Raw genomic sequence first — 19,087 nt, 5'->3', positions numbered from 1 at the left:
TCATTTACAATTTTGTATCAGACTTATAAAATTATAATCTTTTACTAAAAAAATTGATAACCAGGGGGCAGACAGTTTTGAAATTTTTTATTTCTTCCTTGAAATTTTTTAAAAATTTTAATTAGACCTCTAAATTTTTAAAAATTTTCATTATATCTTTTAATTTTTTAAAATTTTAATTAAACTCTCTTAAAATTTTTAAAATTCACAAATTCTTTTTGAAAATTTTAATTAGCTCCCCCCTAATTTAATCCCAAGATCTGCCATTAGTGATAACTTGACACAATTTCAAATAGCCACATTATTAAAGAGACTATAATTAGGAAAAGTTGTCAATTTGAAGTGCTACTGTGAACCCAAAAAGAAGTTCAATGATCAAGTTGAGAAAATGTACCAAGTTCAAGGGTTAAAATAAAATAAAACCAACTCCTAAAGATTTTTTAAGTAAACAGGGGCATGATAGTCTTTTTAATTTTATTATTAAATTGAACTTTTATATTTTTATACCTATTTTGGTATAATAGTTATATAAATTTAAATTCTATAAAGATTAGTTGATTAAGTCTTTAACTGAATTGGTATCAATATTGTTGTTAATGCAATAGGACAGTAGGTCGAGTACGTTAAAGCACATTATTCTCTTATTTTAAGGGTTACAGAGGGGCTATGAGTAGTTTTCTATATCGTATAAAAAAACAAAGACTAAAAATCGTGATATTACATCTATATGAAAGAAAGCAATTAATTATTTATGAATTATTAATATGTTAAGAATAAACCCAAAGCCCAAAGATTAAGACAACCCAAATAAGCCCAATATATAAGATACATTCATCATGGGTTGAGCTGTTTATTGTTTGATCTGTTTAAAGAGTCTATTTCACTGTTAAAAATTAATAAAAAAATTAAAAATTTTATATACTTTTATAATTAAATTAAATTTTAAAATATTTTTTTATTATTTAAATTGAATTCAAGTCAAGTTGAGACATAAAATTTTATCCAAGTCTGACTTTTGAATAGATTTAATCATAGCCCTTCACGTGGTGTTGATGGAACAAGTCATATTAATCAGTTGGTTGACACTTTTTAGTTTTTTTTGTGCAAATAGGTAAGAGTTCTTGTAAAACACGTTGTGTGATTTAATTGAGTCGTAGAAACTTAAAAAGATGCTAAGTAGAAGACATGCCATTAAGAGAAATTGAGATAATTACACTAGGCATCCTTAAATTATGGACTTTAATTTAAATTGATCTCCTAAATTTTAAGATATTTTAATTATATATTTAAATTATTGATATTATATTAATTAGGTTCTTTCATTATTGAAACCGTTAATTCAACCATTAATTGACACACAAAATTTTATGTGTTATAATTTAAAATGAAAATTTTAAAAAAAAAGTAAAAATATTGTTACATATATTTTAAAATTAAAGAGTAAAAATAAAGTAAAACTGAAAGAGAGAGAGAGTGAATGATAGTTTCTGTAAACGCTTTGGAAACATCAAAATCGAGATTTTTACAATATTCATTTTTCTTTAAATTTTTACTCGTGTGGTCTAAAGTCTCACTTAACGGTTAAATTAACAATTTTAATAATGAATCGCTAGTTTGAAGGTGTAATTAGAATATTTTAAAGTTTAAGGGCCAATTTAGAATGAGGGTCACATCTTGGGGATGTTTGGTGCAATTAACTCAACAAAATTATAGAATATCACTACTTTATTTTATTGCATAATATTAGGTTTAATTAGGACAAAATTGTAGAGATTCATTTTGATCGCACTAGCTTATAAAATTAAAGATCAGTTAAAGTACTTGGAAGGTCTTTGTAATATAAGGACTAGATCAAATGAGTCCCTTTATTATAAAATGGATCAATTTAACCGCTATACTATTAAAAAAATCAAATAAGTCCAAATTTTATCTATTTCAATGTATCCATTTAATAGTATAGGGACTAATTTGATAAGGATCCCGTAATATAAGGGCCTCTCAAGAGCATTCATCTTAAAGATCTAACAACCATAAAATTTTTTGAACAATCTCATTATAGGTTATGATCATATATATTCTTTTTGACACAATGCCTAGAACTACTCATAGGCCATAGCCCTTCCCCAACCCATAAATAGGAAAATAATGTGCTCCAGTGTATTCGAACCCACGTCCTCCTGTGTTGGCAACAATATCCATGCCAATCAAGCTAAGATTTAATCAACATCTAACAATTATAATTAAGATTGGTATTTGAATTTTATATATAGCATCGAACAAGTTTATAGGTCGGACCGAACAAAAATATTTAAAAAAAAATCAAGCAATAAACTAGACCTATAGATAGATTTAATCATAATAAAAAATTAATTATAAATGTGGTACAACAATTTTATTTATAATTTAATCAAGAGGAATCTTGAAAATAAAGAGAATTGATTGAAATGAAAAGAAATTTCATAACCTATATGATCATAAATTATTAGACCATTGATTGAATCAAGTGGTAAAAGTAAAAAGTAAAAGAAAAAAGTCTTGTGTCAATGATTGAGCCAACAAAGGGGAGATTTTATTCCTTTCTTTTTTTCACCATTTGATGCTTGGAATTTTTTTACTGTGCCCATGAATGTAATCAAAAGTACTTCTCTTTTAAGATTTGTTTTTTTTTAAATTGAACTTGTTTTTTTAATTAAATAATTCGTATTTTATGTTTTGTTCTATTTTTTTTTAATTTTGTTCAAAATTTTTTTATGAAAAAGTTAAAATATCTGTCTTGACAGAATATCTAGAACTACTCATAATTCATTCTCAACCCATAAATAGAAAAATAATACGCTTTAGTACACTCAAACTCACGTTCTTTTGCATTGGTGATAATGCCCATACCTATTAAACTAAGACTCAATACATGTTGAGTTAGTATATAGTACACTATAATTAAAAATATTCAAAATAAAAATAATGGGAAAAGAACATAAGATATTTTAATAGAAAAGTAAAAAATAAAAATAAAAGATAAAATTACTATATATACGAAGGGTGAAAATAGAGGTGTATGCGGGTAGAAATCATGTATTTTTATTGGTTGTATTAAAAGTATAGAAAGACAACTTTGTTTATAATAATATGATTGATTTAAGAGGTATTTTCATAATTTTTTTATTGAGTTAATCAGTTGATTCGTGACACCAACTCAATTAAAGACTTAAATAAAATTATAGATGAAAATGGTCAAATTACTAATATAGGCTTATGAAAGAATATACGATTTATTTTGTAGTTTGGTTTCTTTGTACTTTCCTATTGAGTTAGTGTCGTTGCGTCAAGTGACAAAGAATCCAATCACGAATTTTATAATAGTATAGAAGATGCAATTATATATGTTGGTTCTAGCATGAAACCGAAAACCTAATTCATTCAACTTGAATCTAAACTAAATCAAACCCAATTTGCTTATTAAAAAACCAACAACTTAAAATTGTCCAACCCAAACTTGAAAAAAAAATCAAGCTCAAAACGATTTATATTCGAAACAAAGTAATCAAAACCTAAAATGGTCCAAGGCTCTCCCCAACACCACCAATTTTTGGAAAATTTTGTTTTTTTTTCTTGAAATTTGTTGAAAATTTTCATTATATATATTTTTTAATATTCTCATTAATCTCACGAAATCTTTTAGAAAATTAATTAGACCCCTAATTTTTTTTTTGAAAAGAAAAATCATTTAACTCTAAATTTTTCGAAAATTTTAGTTAATTCTCATAAAACTTAATTTCAAAATTCGTCACTATACCAAATTTATAATAACCTAAATTGAAAACTCGAATAATCAAAATTCTCCTAAATCCAAAATTAACCGAATTTCGAGTTAACTTAATCCAAAGTCGAATATAATGATCTAAATGCAATGATGATGAAAACAGTTAAAAGTGGTAAAATGATTTGAAGATGGTGACCCCATGAATTTTAAGATTTAACCTAAGACCCCCAAAGGAAAGACTAAAAATTGAAGCTGGCTTAGCACATGGGCAAGGTCCCATTGAAACTGGATGTTTGACCATTGACTTTTTGCTTCTTTTCATGTAACAAAATACTCACCTAATATTCGGGATAGCAATAAGGCGGGATGGTATCAAAACGGATCAAATATAATTATTTTATTCATTTTAGTCTCCATGTTTATAATGATGTTTTATAGATTTCGGTTATATTCATAATTGCTACTTCATCATTTTATCGATGATTTTTAATATAGTGTTGTAAAAAGCATGTTATATGTGATAATTATATATATTATTTTAATTAACTGGATTGAGTTTCACGAGTCAAATAGAAGATTTTTAAATTTTAATAAATTTATTAAAAACATAAAAAAAAGAAAGTGTGTAACTGGTACTACCAATAATGATACAAACTTGAACATTGACCCGATTAACTCGAATTCAACCTTGGTTTGAATAACTATAAAAATTGAACTACCTAAATCTATTAAACCAAAACTCAAAAATGATCTGTCGATCTTGAAACCGGATCAAGTCTGTTGAAACTGGATCAGAAACTGGTTGATACAATGGTCCGGAACAAGGGAAAGAACGATTGACTCACAAGTCGATACGATCTGGGATTAGAAAATCCTGTTGAGCCAATGGTTGAATCCAAATTTTATTATTTATTAATATATTTTTAAATTTTGTATGAATTTTTAATAAATTATTTAATTAAAATCGAATTGATTGATCGAATTGAAAACTAACTGCCTGACTAGTTCAACCACCATTCTAGTTTTGAAAAAAGGAGTATTTACTATAAAAGAAAAGCGTCTAGAGTGGGTTATTTGTATAATAATTACCTTATTCGTAAAGTTCCATTTAAACTGAAGTTAAGGTACATCTCGATGTAACCATCTTCGAAGTTGGTAAACTTAGGAAGTAAAAAACATTAACGAGATTAAATTTGGCTCGGCGGTTGTCCTCGATGGCATTATGACAATACTCTCCATGGCACGGGGTGCTCAAACGTAAGAATATGATAAACTCGAAAACGAAAAATGAGTTTAGCAAAAAACCCTCGAATCTAAAATTACTTAAATAACTCAAATAGCTCAAAATGTTCTAACCCAAAAAACCCATTCTTGAAACAACATAATACACACCAATACCGATACGTATCAGCACCAACACTACCTTGCTATTAAGTCACTCTCCAATTTTTCTATATAAATAATAAACGCTTAAAACCCTTATCGATTCACCCCTTTACCCTTTTTCATATTTACTGCTTTTGTTTTATCAGTAGGGAAAGCAAAAAAAAAAGGAAAAGGCAACGAAGCAATGGCCGGCAGCAGAGAAACGGCGACGAGACATAATATTAGCGAAGACGACGACGGCAGCGACAAGCACACGTGTGAGCCTTGTAGATCCGTCGGTGCAAAGTGTGGCCATTTGGTTAAGAAACAGCGAACCAAATTCTACATCCTCCGCCGCTGTATAGCAATGCTTCTCTGTTCGCGGGAAAACGGCGGCGAATCTTGATTTTTTTTTTTAAATTGGAAATGCAATATTATTTTTTTTGATGTGCAATTAAATGAAGTATTTTTCATTACTGAATTTAATGGTAGGAGGAGGGAAAAAATTAATTATACACTCTTTTTTGTATGAATTTTTCTTTTTTTATTTAAAATCTCGAGGTAAAAAAAAGTTTTTATTAAAATGTAAAATTTCACTTTTGGCCCTTTAAGTTTTACATAATTTTAATTTAATAAATGATAAAATTACATTTTAACCTTAAAAAATTGTAAGATTTTGATTTAATCTTTTAAAAATTATAAAATATAAATTATTAAATTTGTGAAATTACATTTTAACTCTTATAAGACTATAAAATTTAATTCTAGGTCCGAAATTTTTTTTTTAGATACTCCCCTTAATTGAGTTTTGTATAGCATTTTGCTTGATATTCGAACCTTGTTTCGTCTTTGTTTTTATTGTTTATGACAACATTATAATAAACAATCTCATTATCAAAATTATTTTTAATTTAATCGAAATTAATATTTTAAAATAATAATTGAATTGGGCAAATATACTAAAAAAAACCCTTAAATTATTATATATTATTTAAACAAACTTTTATATTATTTTTGTAGTTAAATAGATCTCTAATATATATATTTTTATCCATGGAAGCCCTTGATCTGCTCTTTTTGATACAATACTTAGAATTACCTATAATCACTTCCTAACTCTTAAATAAGAGGATAATGCGCTACAGTGCACTCAAACTCACATCCTCCTATAGTGACAATAATACCGATGTCAATCAAGTTAAGACTCAATCGGTAAAAAAGAACTATTTTTTATTTTATTTTTACTCATGGAAGCCCTTGATTTTGTTATTAAAGTAAAATATTTTGAATAAAATAATATTTTTTAACATCAATTTCAATATAAATTCATCTATGGGGCGTAGGCCTCCCAAAAGGTAACGGAGGCGTGCAAAAGTTTCCTCGGGCCGGACGAAAATTGGCCCTCGAGTGCAAAGGCAGAAGGGAGCTTGACTGCAAGACCCACCAGTCGAGCAGGGACGAAAGTCGGCCTTAGTGATCCGACGGTGCCGAGTGGAAGGGTCGTCACTCAACGGATAAAAGTTATATCATATTTGCTCTTTTTGCTAAAATGCATAGAACTACCCATAGCCCCTTCATAATCTTTAAATAGGAGGATAATGCGTTTTAACGTACTCGTACTTATATCCTCTTGTACTGGTAACAACATCAACGCGAATCAAATAAAAATTCAATCGACAATAATATTTTTTTAAAAAAATATTTTTTAAAGTTTTTATATACATTTTCGAAAATTTTTAATTAGTTTCTATTTTAGTTTTATGATAGTGTTGAAGTGTATAAAATTTCTAGTCTTCAGACAATATGTAATCAAGTGGAATCATGTTACTTTTGGACTTTCAAACACTCATTTAAAGAAGAAAAAACTTTACTTTTCCAGTTTTAGAAATTAATTAATATTTTTTCAATTATTGTTATGACTAAAACATGAGAAATGATATAAATATGTTTTATATTTTGTAAGCTTCGAAATGATCACATCACATGTCAAATGACTGTTGTTGTCACAATAAATTATGGGTTATTTACACCTAAAGTCACTAAACTATTAGTAAATTTATGTTTTTATCACTCAACTTTAAAAAATTATAAAATGGTCATTAAACTATTTAGAAGTTTTCATTCAAGAACTCAAAGTTTTTATCTAATTGGGTGGTCCACAATAAAGTTTTTATCTAACAGTCAGTGTTGGAGATCGGATAAGAAAGTTGTTTGAATTTTGGTTCATAGATTTGTGATATTCAAAATTGTTTCATGCAAAAAAAACTAACCTGTAGAAGAAAAGGAGAGGGAGAGCTATCGATTGGTACAGATGATACGCACAAAGAAGGCCCTAAAACATCAATTTTAATAATCCAATAACTTAAATAAAAACTTTTAAATAATTTAGTAACTATTATAAATTTTTAAAATTGAGTGACTAAAATATAAATTTACTAAATTAAAATGCAATGTAAAGACTAGATATTGAAAAATCTAAAAAAGAAAAGAAAAGGGAATACAATGATTTGACATTAATTAGCCAAGCTTAAGTCTATAAAATTAATAATTACAATTTGAAAAAGGAAAAGAAGAAACTCTAAATAGAATTAAAATAAGCAAGTCACGTTAAAGTCATTTCAGACCCCTTTTATGGATAAGGTATATAATTTATTAATTTTGGTCTAATTTGAGTTTTGGACCCTCAATTTAGTTGCTGCATCAATTATTTGGTTACACTAAGGTGGTGGAGCCTGAAAATTTTATTTTTGAGGCTTAAAATTAAATTATATACTTTTACGATAATAAAAATATAAATTTATCATTTTAACATCCCGTATTTTTATAATTTTTGTAAGATTAAACCAATTTTTTCTATTTTTAGAGACTATTATCATTATTAATTTAAAATTTTTATAAATTATAAATAATCTAAATTAAAATTTTATTATTTTAAAACCTAATAAATTTGAGTTTCAATAAAATGTTTTAAAATTGTTATACAAATTTATACACAGCTATCAATTTTAGATAAGAAACACCAAAAATCATGAGTAAATTATAAATATTCTTTTATGAAAAATAAAATGTTTTATATAATATAAACAATAAAAGAATACTTTTAAAGATATGGAATAAAAATAGAAGTGAACTAAATAATTTGATATATATATATTAATATCAAAAAACAATTATTTCCCTTTCAAATTTATAATTTTGATCAAACCCTAAATTTTGAGCCCTAGAAATAAATATTTAATAATTTGTAAAAAATAATTTCCATGACATGGCAGTCCTAAAACAATATAAGAAATTATAGAAAAAAATATGTTAATGCAACAATTTTAACATGTTTACGATTTTAAATTGATTTAAAAATAGACAATTGTAAAATTCTCAGTTCCAAAAACAACAAAAACTGTTATTTTGGACTCCGATGCCTAAGCCACAAGCAAAGGCTCCTTTAGTTCAATAATTGTTACCATAATGGATTAAATTAAAATTCTTTTAAAAAAGAAACCCTCAAATGAAAGCAATTTTAACTGTAAAGATCATCTTCATCAGCTCCACCTGCTGTAGTTGCAAAAGGATCAGATGTTGCAGCCCTGGAACCGGTTTCTGCAAACTTGAATTCGCTTCCAAACCCCCTCGATTGCTGCAACGTTTGTGCGAATGCTTGGTACTTTCGGATATCAGCATCACTCACACTCCTCCGAGCAAACTTCATCGATTCCTCGAAATGCGCCGGCTTGATCTCTGCCACTTCGTCATCAACATCTTCTTCCATAGCTTCGGGGTTCTCCCTTCTTCTCCGTTCTCTCTCAATGTCCTGTAAAACAAACATAAAGTTAGGGTCTCGTCGAATTTAGAACCGAGTCAATAGTTAAACCAGTCTAGCCACCAATTTGACTGGTCATTCATTCAGTTTGATTAAATGGATCATTAAAACTTCACAAAAAAAAAATCTAATTCAACTGTCCGGTTCAATGCCCCCTCCGGACTGGCACCCCAACCAGTTCACGATCCAATCAGTCTGGTTAGGTTCAAACAACCTTGGATCTAGCTCATCATTGACTAATGCAGAGGGAACATGGAAAGTCGTTTTACCTTCTCAATGTTTTCTCTGATGGCATATTTACATGCACGTTGGCAAATTTCGGTAATATCAGCACCGCTAAAGCCTTGAGTATATTTGGCAAGAGCACGGAGGTCGACTTCTTTTGCAAGTGGTGACTTCCTCAAGCAAGCCTTAAAGATTTGATGACGAGATTCCTCGTCGGGGAGGGGAATATAGATTAACTGATCGAGACGACCTGGCCGCAAAAGTGCGGGATCTATAATGTCTGGTCGGTTGGTGGCTCCGATGATGAAAACAGTTTTCTTGGCAGACATGCCATCCATCTCGGTAAGAAGTTGGTTCAGAACCCTATCGGCGGCACCACCTGCATCTCCGACACTGCTTCCTCTCTGCAATATATAGCAGGAATCACTGTTACATAAAAAACCTGAACCATGTACACAAAGTCAAACTGACATGCTTTGTTGCTAAAAGTTAATCCGACATACCTGAGTAGCAATTGAGTCAAGTTCATCAAAGAAAAGGACACAAGGAGCAGACTGGCGAGCCTTATCGAAAATTTCACGAACATTGGCCTCACTTTCTCCGAACCACATTGTGAGCAATTCCGGACCCTTGACGCTAATGAAGTTTGCCTGACATTCGTTTGCGATAGCTTTGGCCAGAAGGGTTTTCCCACATCCAGGAGGGCCGTAGAATAGCACTCCCTTCGACGGTGACATCCCAAACTTCTCAAACTTCTCGGGATGCTCCACTGGATATTGAACCGTCTACGTAACAAAGCAACAAATTAATCCCAATTTTTCTGAAGAAATTTAAAAAGATTAAAAGAAAAGAAAATCGAGTAGTAACCAAAACCGGTATTACCTCTTGAAGCTCTCTCTTAACATTCTCAAGACCTCCAATATCTTCCCAACTGATATTGGGCACTTCAACAACCTGATCGAGAGCAAGAAAAATAAAATATTAGAAACCAAACTGACATCAAAAGAACATGATCGGCAATGAATCTGAATATCAAGCATCTTGCTTAAACTCACAGTTTCACGCAGAGCTGATGGATTGCTTGTTCCAAGAGCAGTCGTGAAGTGTTCGTTTGTGACTGCCATAGAGTTTAATATCTCAGCGTCTATTGAATCATCTTCCAGGTCAATCACATCCATCTTTTCTCGGATGCATTGTAATGCTGCCTCAGTACAAAGAGCTGCAAGATCTGCACCAACATAGCCGTGGGTTTCCTTCGAAATTTTTTCTAAATCAACCTGCATTAAATCAGGAAATACATTAGATTCGGTACTTGTTTAGAGAGAAAATATAATAAGTTTTGGTTTTTGACATTACATCTTCAGCCAGCTTCATGTTCTTTGTGTGGATACGAAGCACCTCAAGGCGACCAACTTCATCGGGGACACCAATATCAATCTCCCGATCAAATCTTCCGAACCTTCTAAGAGCTGGATCGATGCTATTAGGACGGTTTGTGGCCCCAATAACAATAACATGAGCCCGGGATTTAAGCCCATCCATTAGTGTCAAAAGCTGAGAAACAATCCTCCTCTCGACTTCACCATTCGTTTTTTCTCGCTTGGGAGCAATCGAATCGATTTCATCTATAAATATAATGGACGGAGCATTCTTCTCTGCTTCTTCAAATGCTTTTCGGAGATTACTTTCACTCTCTCCGGCCAACTTTGACATGATTTCCGGACCGTTGATGCAGAAAAAGAAAGCACCGGTTTCATTTGCAACAGCACGGGCGATCAAAGTCTTTCCTGATCCAGGAGGTCCGTAAAGCAGAATTCCTTTAGGTGGCTTCACACCAATTGATTTAAAGAGTTGTGGATGCCTCAACGGAAGCTCCACTAATTCCCGAATTTGAGCCATCTGTTTTCGTACTCCACCAACATCATCATAACCGACCTCGTCTAATCTATTTTCATCTTCCCTCTTTACAGGCTCTCCCTCGCAGAATATCTCGGTGTCAGGTGCAACCACACAGTACTCGGGAGGGTCGGTCTCAATAACCTTGAATTCTACGCTTCTCATTCCACCTCTAGCAAGGAAGAAATCACCCTTCCTCACTGGGCGGTATGCTTCAAGAAAGTAAGCTGTAAATGTGAAGCTTCCATGTCAGTATTTAAGGTCAACATTATCGATAATTGAACATTAAACTGAACCCTCAATTAGGTTATCAAGCATTTAGTATCATCATGAGACAAGTCCATGCATATTATCAAGTCACCAAGGCATGAGTCCATTATAATGATACAAAGACAACGAAAGAAAGAAACAACAAAGGCGGCATATAAAAGCATTTTAAATATTGGTTAAAAGACCTCTTTGATCCCTCTTAATTTCAATATTGAGTAATTTTGGCAACATTTACATAGAATATATAAACATTGAAGGCTAAGTTAAATTGCTCAAAATTTTTATCCTTAGTTTGCTCACTTTCAAAATTGACGAAAATTAAATTGCTTAAAATTTTTTAAGAGGGACCTATTTGTTTAATATAAAAATTGAGAGGGACTACAAAGGTGTTTTTACCTTTTAATATCACAAATGCATGTACAAGAAAGAAAGACAAACTCGATGAATGCTTAAGCCTGTGAGAATAAATGCCTTTAAAATTATAAGTGCACTCTATGAATTGAAAAGTAATGTAATCAACCAATCTATTATCGTCTAATTTATATTATTTAATCAAAATTATGAGAATAAACTCACGTTTAAGGTAGGCGTCAAAAAGATTTCCAGTAACCCCTTCGATAGTGTCATCCACGGGCAAGATGTGCACACGTTTTCCGTACTTAACATCAGAACACTGGTGCACAGAGACAACATCACCGAGCCTAACCCTCAAGTTCGACCTGACAACTTTATTCATCCTGATCTTCGGTTCATCACATGTGTCGTCTGCGAGAGCAATGCAGATAGTATCTTTCCTCTTCTTTCCCTACAGACCAAAAGAACAAATGTAAAAAGACAGTAGAAATTTATAATAAGAATCGGAATTCCAGTAACCATTCATGCCATATAAAAAACAAGCTTCGATTCAACAATGCAGTCTAAACTAATATTACTTGTTCCTCGGTAAAGATATTGACCCTCTTGGCAACAAAATCATGTAAACAGCCTACAATAACGTCCATCACACATTCAAACCTAACAAAAGAGAGACCAGAACTGAATATGATTTGAATCATTCATCGAACAAAACAAACAGCTAAACATAAACAAATCTTCATTAACCAGAAAGGACAATAATAAAAGAATCCAATAAGAAGGGGGCCTTAAATAAAAGCTATAATAATCACGTAAACAGCCTACAATAACTCCCATCACATCCAACCAACAGGGGCGGCCTTGGTTTTTTTTTTTTGGTTTGGGGGGGGGAGCTCCCTAGAATGGAAATTTATGGTTTGGGTCCCTTCAAAAGTTGTAACTTTACATGTTAATAGATAGTAAAATTGCATAATGGCCCCTTCAAAATAATAAAATTTTGATTTAGTCCAAAATTGATTACCAAACTCAAAACAGCATAGAAAGAGCCAATGAGACTCATCATTCATCCAATGATGCCCCAAATCTAAACACAACGAACAGCTAACGTAAACAAATCATCATTAATAAAGAATCCAACAATAAGGGCATAAAAAAGCCATATTCCAAAGAAGAAACCTTGATGAGGATAGTGTCACCGCGAAACAACTGGAGCTTTTCCATGGTGTCAGGATGCATGGAAACAACGGAGTTATCATCGTTGATCGCCTCATCAACAACGAGCCGATTGGGAGCCTTCTTTCTTTCCAAGATCGCCGTACTAAAATCCCTCTTAGTCCCTTTCCTGAAACACCCAAAAACAAAAAATCGGCATTAGATTATCAAAATATAAAACGAGCCCATTGATGTAAAAGGGAAAACAAGATCTGGGAACTTACGAATCAGAAGATTCAGCTTGGTTCGACATAGTTTTTGGTCGATTAAATAACCAAAAATAAGAAACAATGAAGAGCTTGCCTTTCGGTGTTGGCTTTGTTTAAAATTGATTGCTGAATGTGTGGGATCTGAAGAATTGAGCGAAGAAAAGGGGCGTTGGGGGGTATTAATATAAGGGGAGAGTTATTATCAATGAAGGGAACCTCCGTTTCTTGTTGGGAAAGAAAATAATTTGGTTTTCTCAAGAAAAAAAGAAATAAAGTTTATTCCCAACCTATAAGTTAAAAAGTGGTCAAATAATGATATTAGTCCCTATATTAGGCATAACTTATTAATTTAGTTCTTATAACTTAATTTGGACACAATTTTAAGTGATGTTTGATAAAATTAAAAATTAAAATTTTCTAAAACAAAATTATAAAAGTGCTGAACTTATATTATATATTTGTTTGTTACGTTAGTGAAAAATAAGTATATAATATAATTATGTATTTTGATAATAAAAAATTCTTTAAATTTTTTAAATTATTTATTTCATAAAATAATATTTTTATATTGTTTTGAATTGTTTTACATAATAATTTGGATGCTTGATTTATTCAAAAAAGTAAAGAGAGAATTTATTTTGAATATAAACTTTTAAAAAAATAAAAGTATAATGATTTATTTGACCTCCAACATTATCCAAAAAAATCATTTATCATCTATTTAATTTTATCTTTTTAACACATAAATTTACATTATTTGTCAAATCATTTCAAAATAAATAGAACAATTAACATTTGTTAACTTTGTTAATATAACATACACATGAATTGCCGCATAATCAAGTAATTAATTTTTAAATTTTAAAAAACTTTAAAAAATTAAAAGTTACTTAAATTTTTTAAAAAAATTTAAAATTATTTTAAATATATAAAAATTAAAAACACTTATATTTTTAATTTTTAAAAAAATTAAGTAATTGTTAACATATCGTAGATGTTAACTTTTTCATTCGTTTTAGAATAATTTCACAAACGATACAAATTCAAAGGCTAAAAAACACAAAAAAATAAATGAATAGGTAAAATATTTTTTTATAAAGTTAAAGGGCAAATAAATGATTATGCAAAAAATAAAATCAAATTTACCTTCCATAGTTGAGTGATAAGTAACCATCCAAACACTTTTTTTTTAAAAAAATCAGCTTAAATCTTGAATTAATTATACTAAACATCCTGAAATTATGACTCCCATTTTAAATTGGTCACTAAATTTTAATACATTTTAATTACATTTTTAAACTATCGATATTATATCAATCAAATTCTTTCATTATCAAAACTGTTTAATTTTTTAATTTAACTATAAAATGACACTTAAATTAATATGTGATATAATTTAAAATGAAAATTTTAAAAAAATAAAATGTTAGTTGCATGACTTTTAAAAGTAAAAATAATAATAATAATAAAACAAAAAAAGACAGCGAAGAATAAAATTTCTACAAAAGCTTTGAAAACTTCAAAACCGAGACAACCATTAAAATTAATCCTTTAATTTACAAAAACGTAAGAAATTAGACCTTTAATTTTAATTTATAAAAATTTGATCCTCACCCCTTGTGAAAATTGAGAACTTGACCAATAAACACAAACTTAAACCCGCTAATTTATAAAACAAACAATGAAAGCTTATCAATACAACTATCAAGTTTCTATAATTTGTAGCAGAACAAGAATGGGGCTTCAATCAAGAGGGTGCTGTTAAAAGTACCATGAAAATCCTTATGTTAGAAAAAACATTGCATTTTGCTTCCTCTACTAAAAAAAAAAAAACAAATCAGTCATTGTACATTAGATCAAAAAATAAACTGTTCATTCATTTCTACCGTTAAAACTAGTCTTGTAAGTTAGCATAAAGTACACATGACGTGTCATTATCTAATTTTTCCGTTAGCCACGGTAGTTTTTAACATTACAACTGAATGAAATTTTTATAGAAAGAACCAATTTGCTCTTTGATCTAATGTACAAGAACTAATTTGTCTAGTTTTTTAGTAGAACGAACAAAATATAATCCGACTCCTAGTACAAAGGCCTCCATGATACTTTTACCAAAGGGTGCTCTAGCCATCAAAAGCATTTCAAGTCATGGATTCATATCGCTACTCGTAAAGACATTGATTTTCAAGTTCTAAACATTCTTTTCTAGAGGGTGTTACTGCGGTATAGCAACGTGCTTCATTCATTCAAGTTCACAGTATGCAGCAGAACATGAATATGGCTTCAATCAAAAGGAGTTGCACCATACATAAAAAACATTTCATTATAAAAGCATAAAAGTCATGAATTCACACAGCTACTTGTAAAGATATTGGTTTCCAAATTCTAAACATTCCTTTCTACAGGGTGTTACGTTGGTTAAACGATGTGCTTCATTCATTCAAGTTCATAATATAAAGCAGGGTGCTTTAGACATTGAAAAACATTTCAGTAAAAAAGCATGAGTCACAAATTCACATAGCTACTCAAAAAGAAATTGGGTTCCAGGTTCTAAACATTCTTTTCTAGACGGTGTTACGTCAGCATACAACGTTTTTCATTCATTCAAGTTCATAATATGCAGCAAAACTTGAATATGACTGCAATCAAAAGGGTGAACTAGACACTGAAAACATTTCATTATAAAAGCATATGCGTCACGTATTCACATACCTACTCGTAAAGACATCATTTTCCAGGTTCTAAACATTCTTTTATATAGGGTGTTACGCCGTTATACAATGTGTTTCATTCATTCAAATTCATAATATGCAGCAGAACATGAATATGGCTTCAATCAAAAGGGGTGCTCTAGACATCGAAAACATTTCATTATAAATGCATGTAAGTCGCAGATTCACTCTCTGCTCGTAAAGACATTGATTTCTCGGTTCTAAACATTCTTTTCTAGAGGGTGTTACGTCTGTATAGCAACATGCTTCATTCATTCAAGTTCATAATATGCAGCTGAACATGAATATGGTTTCGATCAAAAGGATGCTCTAGACATTGGAAACATGCATTATAAAAGCATACAAGTCATGAATTCACACTGCTACTCGTAAAGACATCAGTGTCTAGGTTCTAAACATTCTTTTCTAGAGAGTGTTATGTTGGTATAGCGATGTGCTTGGCTCATTTGTAATAAATCAAACAACAAAACTAACGCAATCCTTCCTTTTTGACAATAGCCTATAAGTACATGCAAAGGCATTTGTTTTTACGAAACTTCGACAGACATAATCAGGGATTAGAGCAATGCTCAAGTAATTACTTTGCTGCAACCTAAAATCGAGTGATGAGTCGGAAGCTTCTTTAATTAACATCCACAGCATAAGCTATTTCCCTATGGCTATTTTACATTATTATGTTGTTTAAATGAGTCTAGGGAAACAAGTAATCCTTCCTTTTCAACAATAGCCTATAAGTACATGCAAAGGCATTCATTTTTTCAAAACTTGAATAGACATCAGGGATTCGAGCAAAGCTTAAACAATTACTTTGCTGCAGCCTAAAATCAAGTGATGAGTCAGAACTTCATTAATCAGCATCCACTACATAAGCTATTTCCCCTCAAAAGGAGCTTACGAAGAGCATAAATTGGCTTAACTTGAAACGGTATTGTAAACAAATACAATTCACATGTTGGTTAAAAAAAATACAGTGCATGAAACCAATGTAAAAAGTAAGTGTATCAGTATTCAGTACAACGCAAATGGTGAAGAAATAGGAACCTCATTACCAAAGAATTAATTGAAACTAGTTCTCATACCTCGAAAATCTGTTAGAGTGAGTCTCCCAACGGTGTGATTATAATCCATGCAAGAACAATAGTTAGCATGATCCAAGGATAAAGCATCGACATCCCGTTAAATCAATCAGTTACCAAAAAATACGAGATTTCTATAAAGAACTACCTAACATACATTTTTTAAGACTGGTTGAGTTCCATCGGATATTCCGTAGTTTGTCTAAGGATGAACTCGGCTCTCCTCTTCTTATCATCCCGCTCCTCATCACGTAAAAAGAATGTCGAGCTCCTCTCACCCTTCTTCTGCAAGTTCAAATCTAGCAACTCACCCAAGACTTTCTTGCCGGTTTTGAATTTGAATTGAACAGCAGGCCTTTTCTCAGGCAGGAACATCTTTTCGCTATCTAATCCATTAGATGGGCCGGTTTCCATTGCTTCAATGGCGGGGGCAAATGCCTCTAGTAAAGAAACATGATCATCCTTGATTGGTTCATTGGAAAGCTTAGCTGGCAAAACAACCTCTGAAACATCTTTCTCCCCAGGTTGCAGTGGGACAGCAAGAAAAGGGTTACGTCTAGGTTCTTGTATATTTTCCGTTTTAGCATCCAAAACCGTGGAAGATGAAGTTTCGGTAGAACCATTACACACCAGTCTCTGTTGCAACCTCAGCAAAGCCCTCTCAGCCTTTCTCCGCTGCCTTGCTTGCTCAATCTTATCAGCACAAGGATCCGATCCCCTCTCATTCCACATAGGTGTATGATTATAAGTGTGGGGATCAGGGAAAGCCGGCAACCAACTCGGGATATGCTTCCCAGAAGGGGTTTCTTTCATATGCTCGAAACTCGGAATCAGTTTCCGGTTCCTAACAACCGGAAACTTAGGCACCGGCTGAGCAAATGGGATTTCCTCTTTTGTATCCACAAACTGAACTATTTCCCTAACCGTACCAGAGCCTACAAGACAATTCCCAACCTCTGAAGCACCTGGAAACCCATGTGAATCCCCCAAATCTTCTAAAGCTCGAGTTATATCAAACACATTGCATTCAGTCCTACCAGCTACATTAGCATGAAAACTAGCATTTTTCCCTAAGTCACAGAGATATCGAATCGAGATATCGGCAAGAGCCTCCAAAGCGGACTCTTTACATCCCTGATAACCAACGCTCTCGCAAATCTGTGCCACCGCAATCTTCGAAACCGACCTCCCGAAATCATCAGCTTTTGGTCTTCCCGAAAATGAGCTACGCCTTTCTTCGCCCTTTTTCGTATCTCTTGTACTCTCCACACCTCCATGGCTCATATTCAAAAACTCATATCAAATTTCAAAGCTTTCTTTTTTTTCTTTCTCCACTCAAAATTCTCACATTATCTCATTTTTTCTTTCTTTCATTCCATTAATCCCAAACTAAATTACTCATTTTCTTCAATTTTCTTAATTCTAAAGTTTCGTTTTCTTACAATCTATAATTTTCTCAAGAAACAAGCAAAATTTAACAGAGTATAACAGCTGATTCCAAGAAACCCTAGAAATGGTCTAAATTTCTACTTTTTTTTTCTACATACAAAAAAAAATAAAGAATCAAAATTGTATACAAAGAACAGAATTTGAAACCTTACCAGTCATCCAAGAATTCCAAAGGGTAAAAAAAACAACAAATTTTCGGCTGAAACCCAAAGAAACAAAGCCAGAATCTGAAGCGCAAGCAACACAAAAACGAAAACCCCAACAATGAATTTAACTTTCCTAGAGGTTTTTAATAGTTTCCAAGAAAAAGGGTCAACGGAAATGGAGGGAAAATTAGGGAAATTTGAGAAATTGAAAATTTATATATAAAACGGATCGAGCGAAATATAAGTTCGAAAGAGGTGAGAGTGAACGGTAGATGCAGTGAAAAAGTACTTTGTGGTTTTATTTATAGAGATTTTACTTAACGGTATATTTTAAGGGTAAACTACAATGGTAGTCATCTAATTATTAGTAAATTTTTTTCTTTATCACCTAACTATAAAAAGTTACAAAATGATCACTCTACTATTCAGTTGTCTTTTTTAGTCGCCCAAACTATCTTGGATATTTGGGTGTTTTCACTTTTATGTTACCTTGCTAGAGATTAAAAAAAAAAAGAGAGACAAAATTGAAGAGTTTGGTGACCAAAAAAGAAATTTATCGATAGTTGGGTGACTATT

General features: G+C 31.4%; 2 protein-coding genes across 2 annotated transcripts; both read right to left on the bottom strand.

The window, feature by feature from the left end:
* Positions 1 to 8,434: 8,434 nt before the first annotated feature.
* On the bottom strand, positions 8,435 to 13,958 carry LOC107944187 (cell division cycle protein 48 homolog). Its single transcript, XM_016878016.2, has 9 exons — positions 13,124 to 13,958; positions 12,864 to 13,029; positions 11,910 to 12,138; positions 10,524 to 11,290; positions 10,223 to 10,444; positions 10,050 to 10,121; positions 9,671 to 9,952; positions 9,212 to 9,571; positions 8,435 to 8,933 (listed from the first exon to the last, which is right to left on the bottom strand). The coding sequence occupies exons 1-9, from the start codon at positions 13,150 to 13,152 to the stop codon at positions 8,643 to 8,645; spliced, it is 2,418 nt and encodes an 805-aa protein (XP_016733505.1). The 5' UTR covers positions 13,153 to 13,958; the 3' UTR covers positions 8,435 to 8,642.
* A 2,810-nt stretch (positions 13,959 to 16,768) lies between these two features.
* On the bottom strand, positions 16,769 to 18,799 carry LOC107944186 (transcription initiation factor TFIID subunit 8). The gene is made up of 2 exons (XM_016878015.2): positions 18,518 to 18,799; positions 16,769 to 18,187 (listed from the first exon to the last, which is right to left on the bottom strand). Exons 1-2 carry the CDS (start codon positions 18,522 to 18,524, stop codon positions 17,079 to 17,081), a joined length of 1,116 nt encoding a protein of 371 aa, XP_016733504.1. The 5' UTR covers positions 18,525 to 18,799; the 3' UTR covers positions 16,769 to 17,078.
* Between the last annotated feature and the right edge of the window lie 288 nt (positions 18,800 to 19,087).

This window comes from Gossypium hirsutum, chromosome A11 (assembly GCF_007990345.1).
Source record: "Gossypium hirsutum isolate 1008001.06 chromosome A11, Gossypium_hirsutum_v2.1, whole genome shotgun sequence".
Taxonomy (NCBI): Eukaryota; Viridiplantae; Streptophyta; class Magnoliopsida; order Malvales; family Malvaceae; genus Gossypium; species Gossypium hirsutum.
This window is presented reverse-complemented; position numbering and strand designations above follow the sequence as displayed.

Coding starts and splice junctions, on each gene's coding strand:
- LOC107944187 (XM_016878016.2), bottom strand. CDS start 13,152: ATGTCGAACCAAGCTGAATCTTCTGATTC. Junction 12,139..12,863: donor GTGACACTATCCTCATCAAG/GTTTCTTCTTTG, acceptor TTTGGTCTGTAG/GGAAAGAAGAGGAAAGATAC. Junction 9,953..10,049: donor TTAAGAGAGAGCTTCAAGAG/GTAATACCGGTT, acceptor TTTGTTACGTAG/ACGGTTCAATATCCAGTGGA.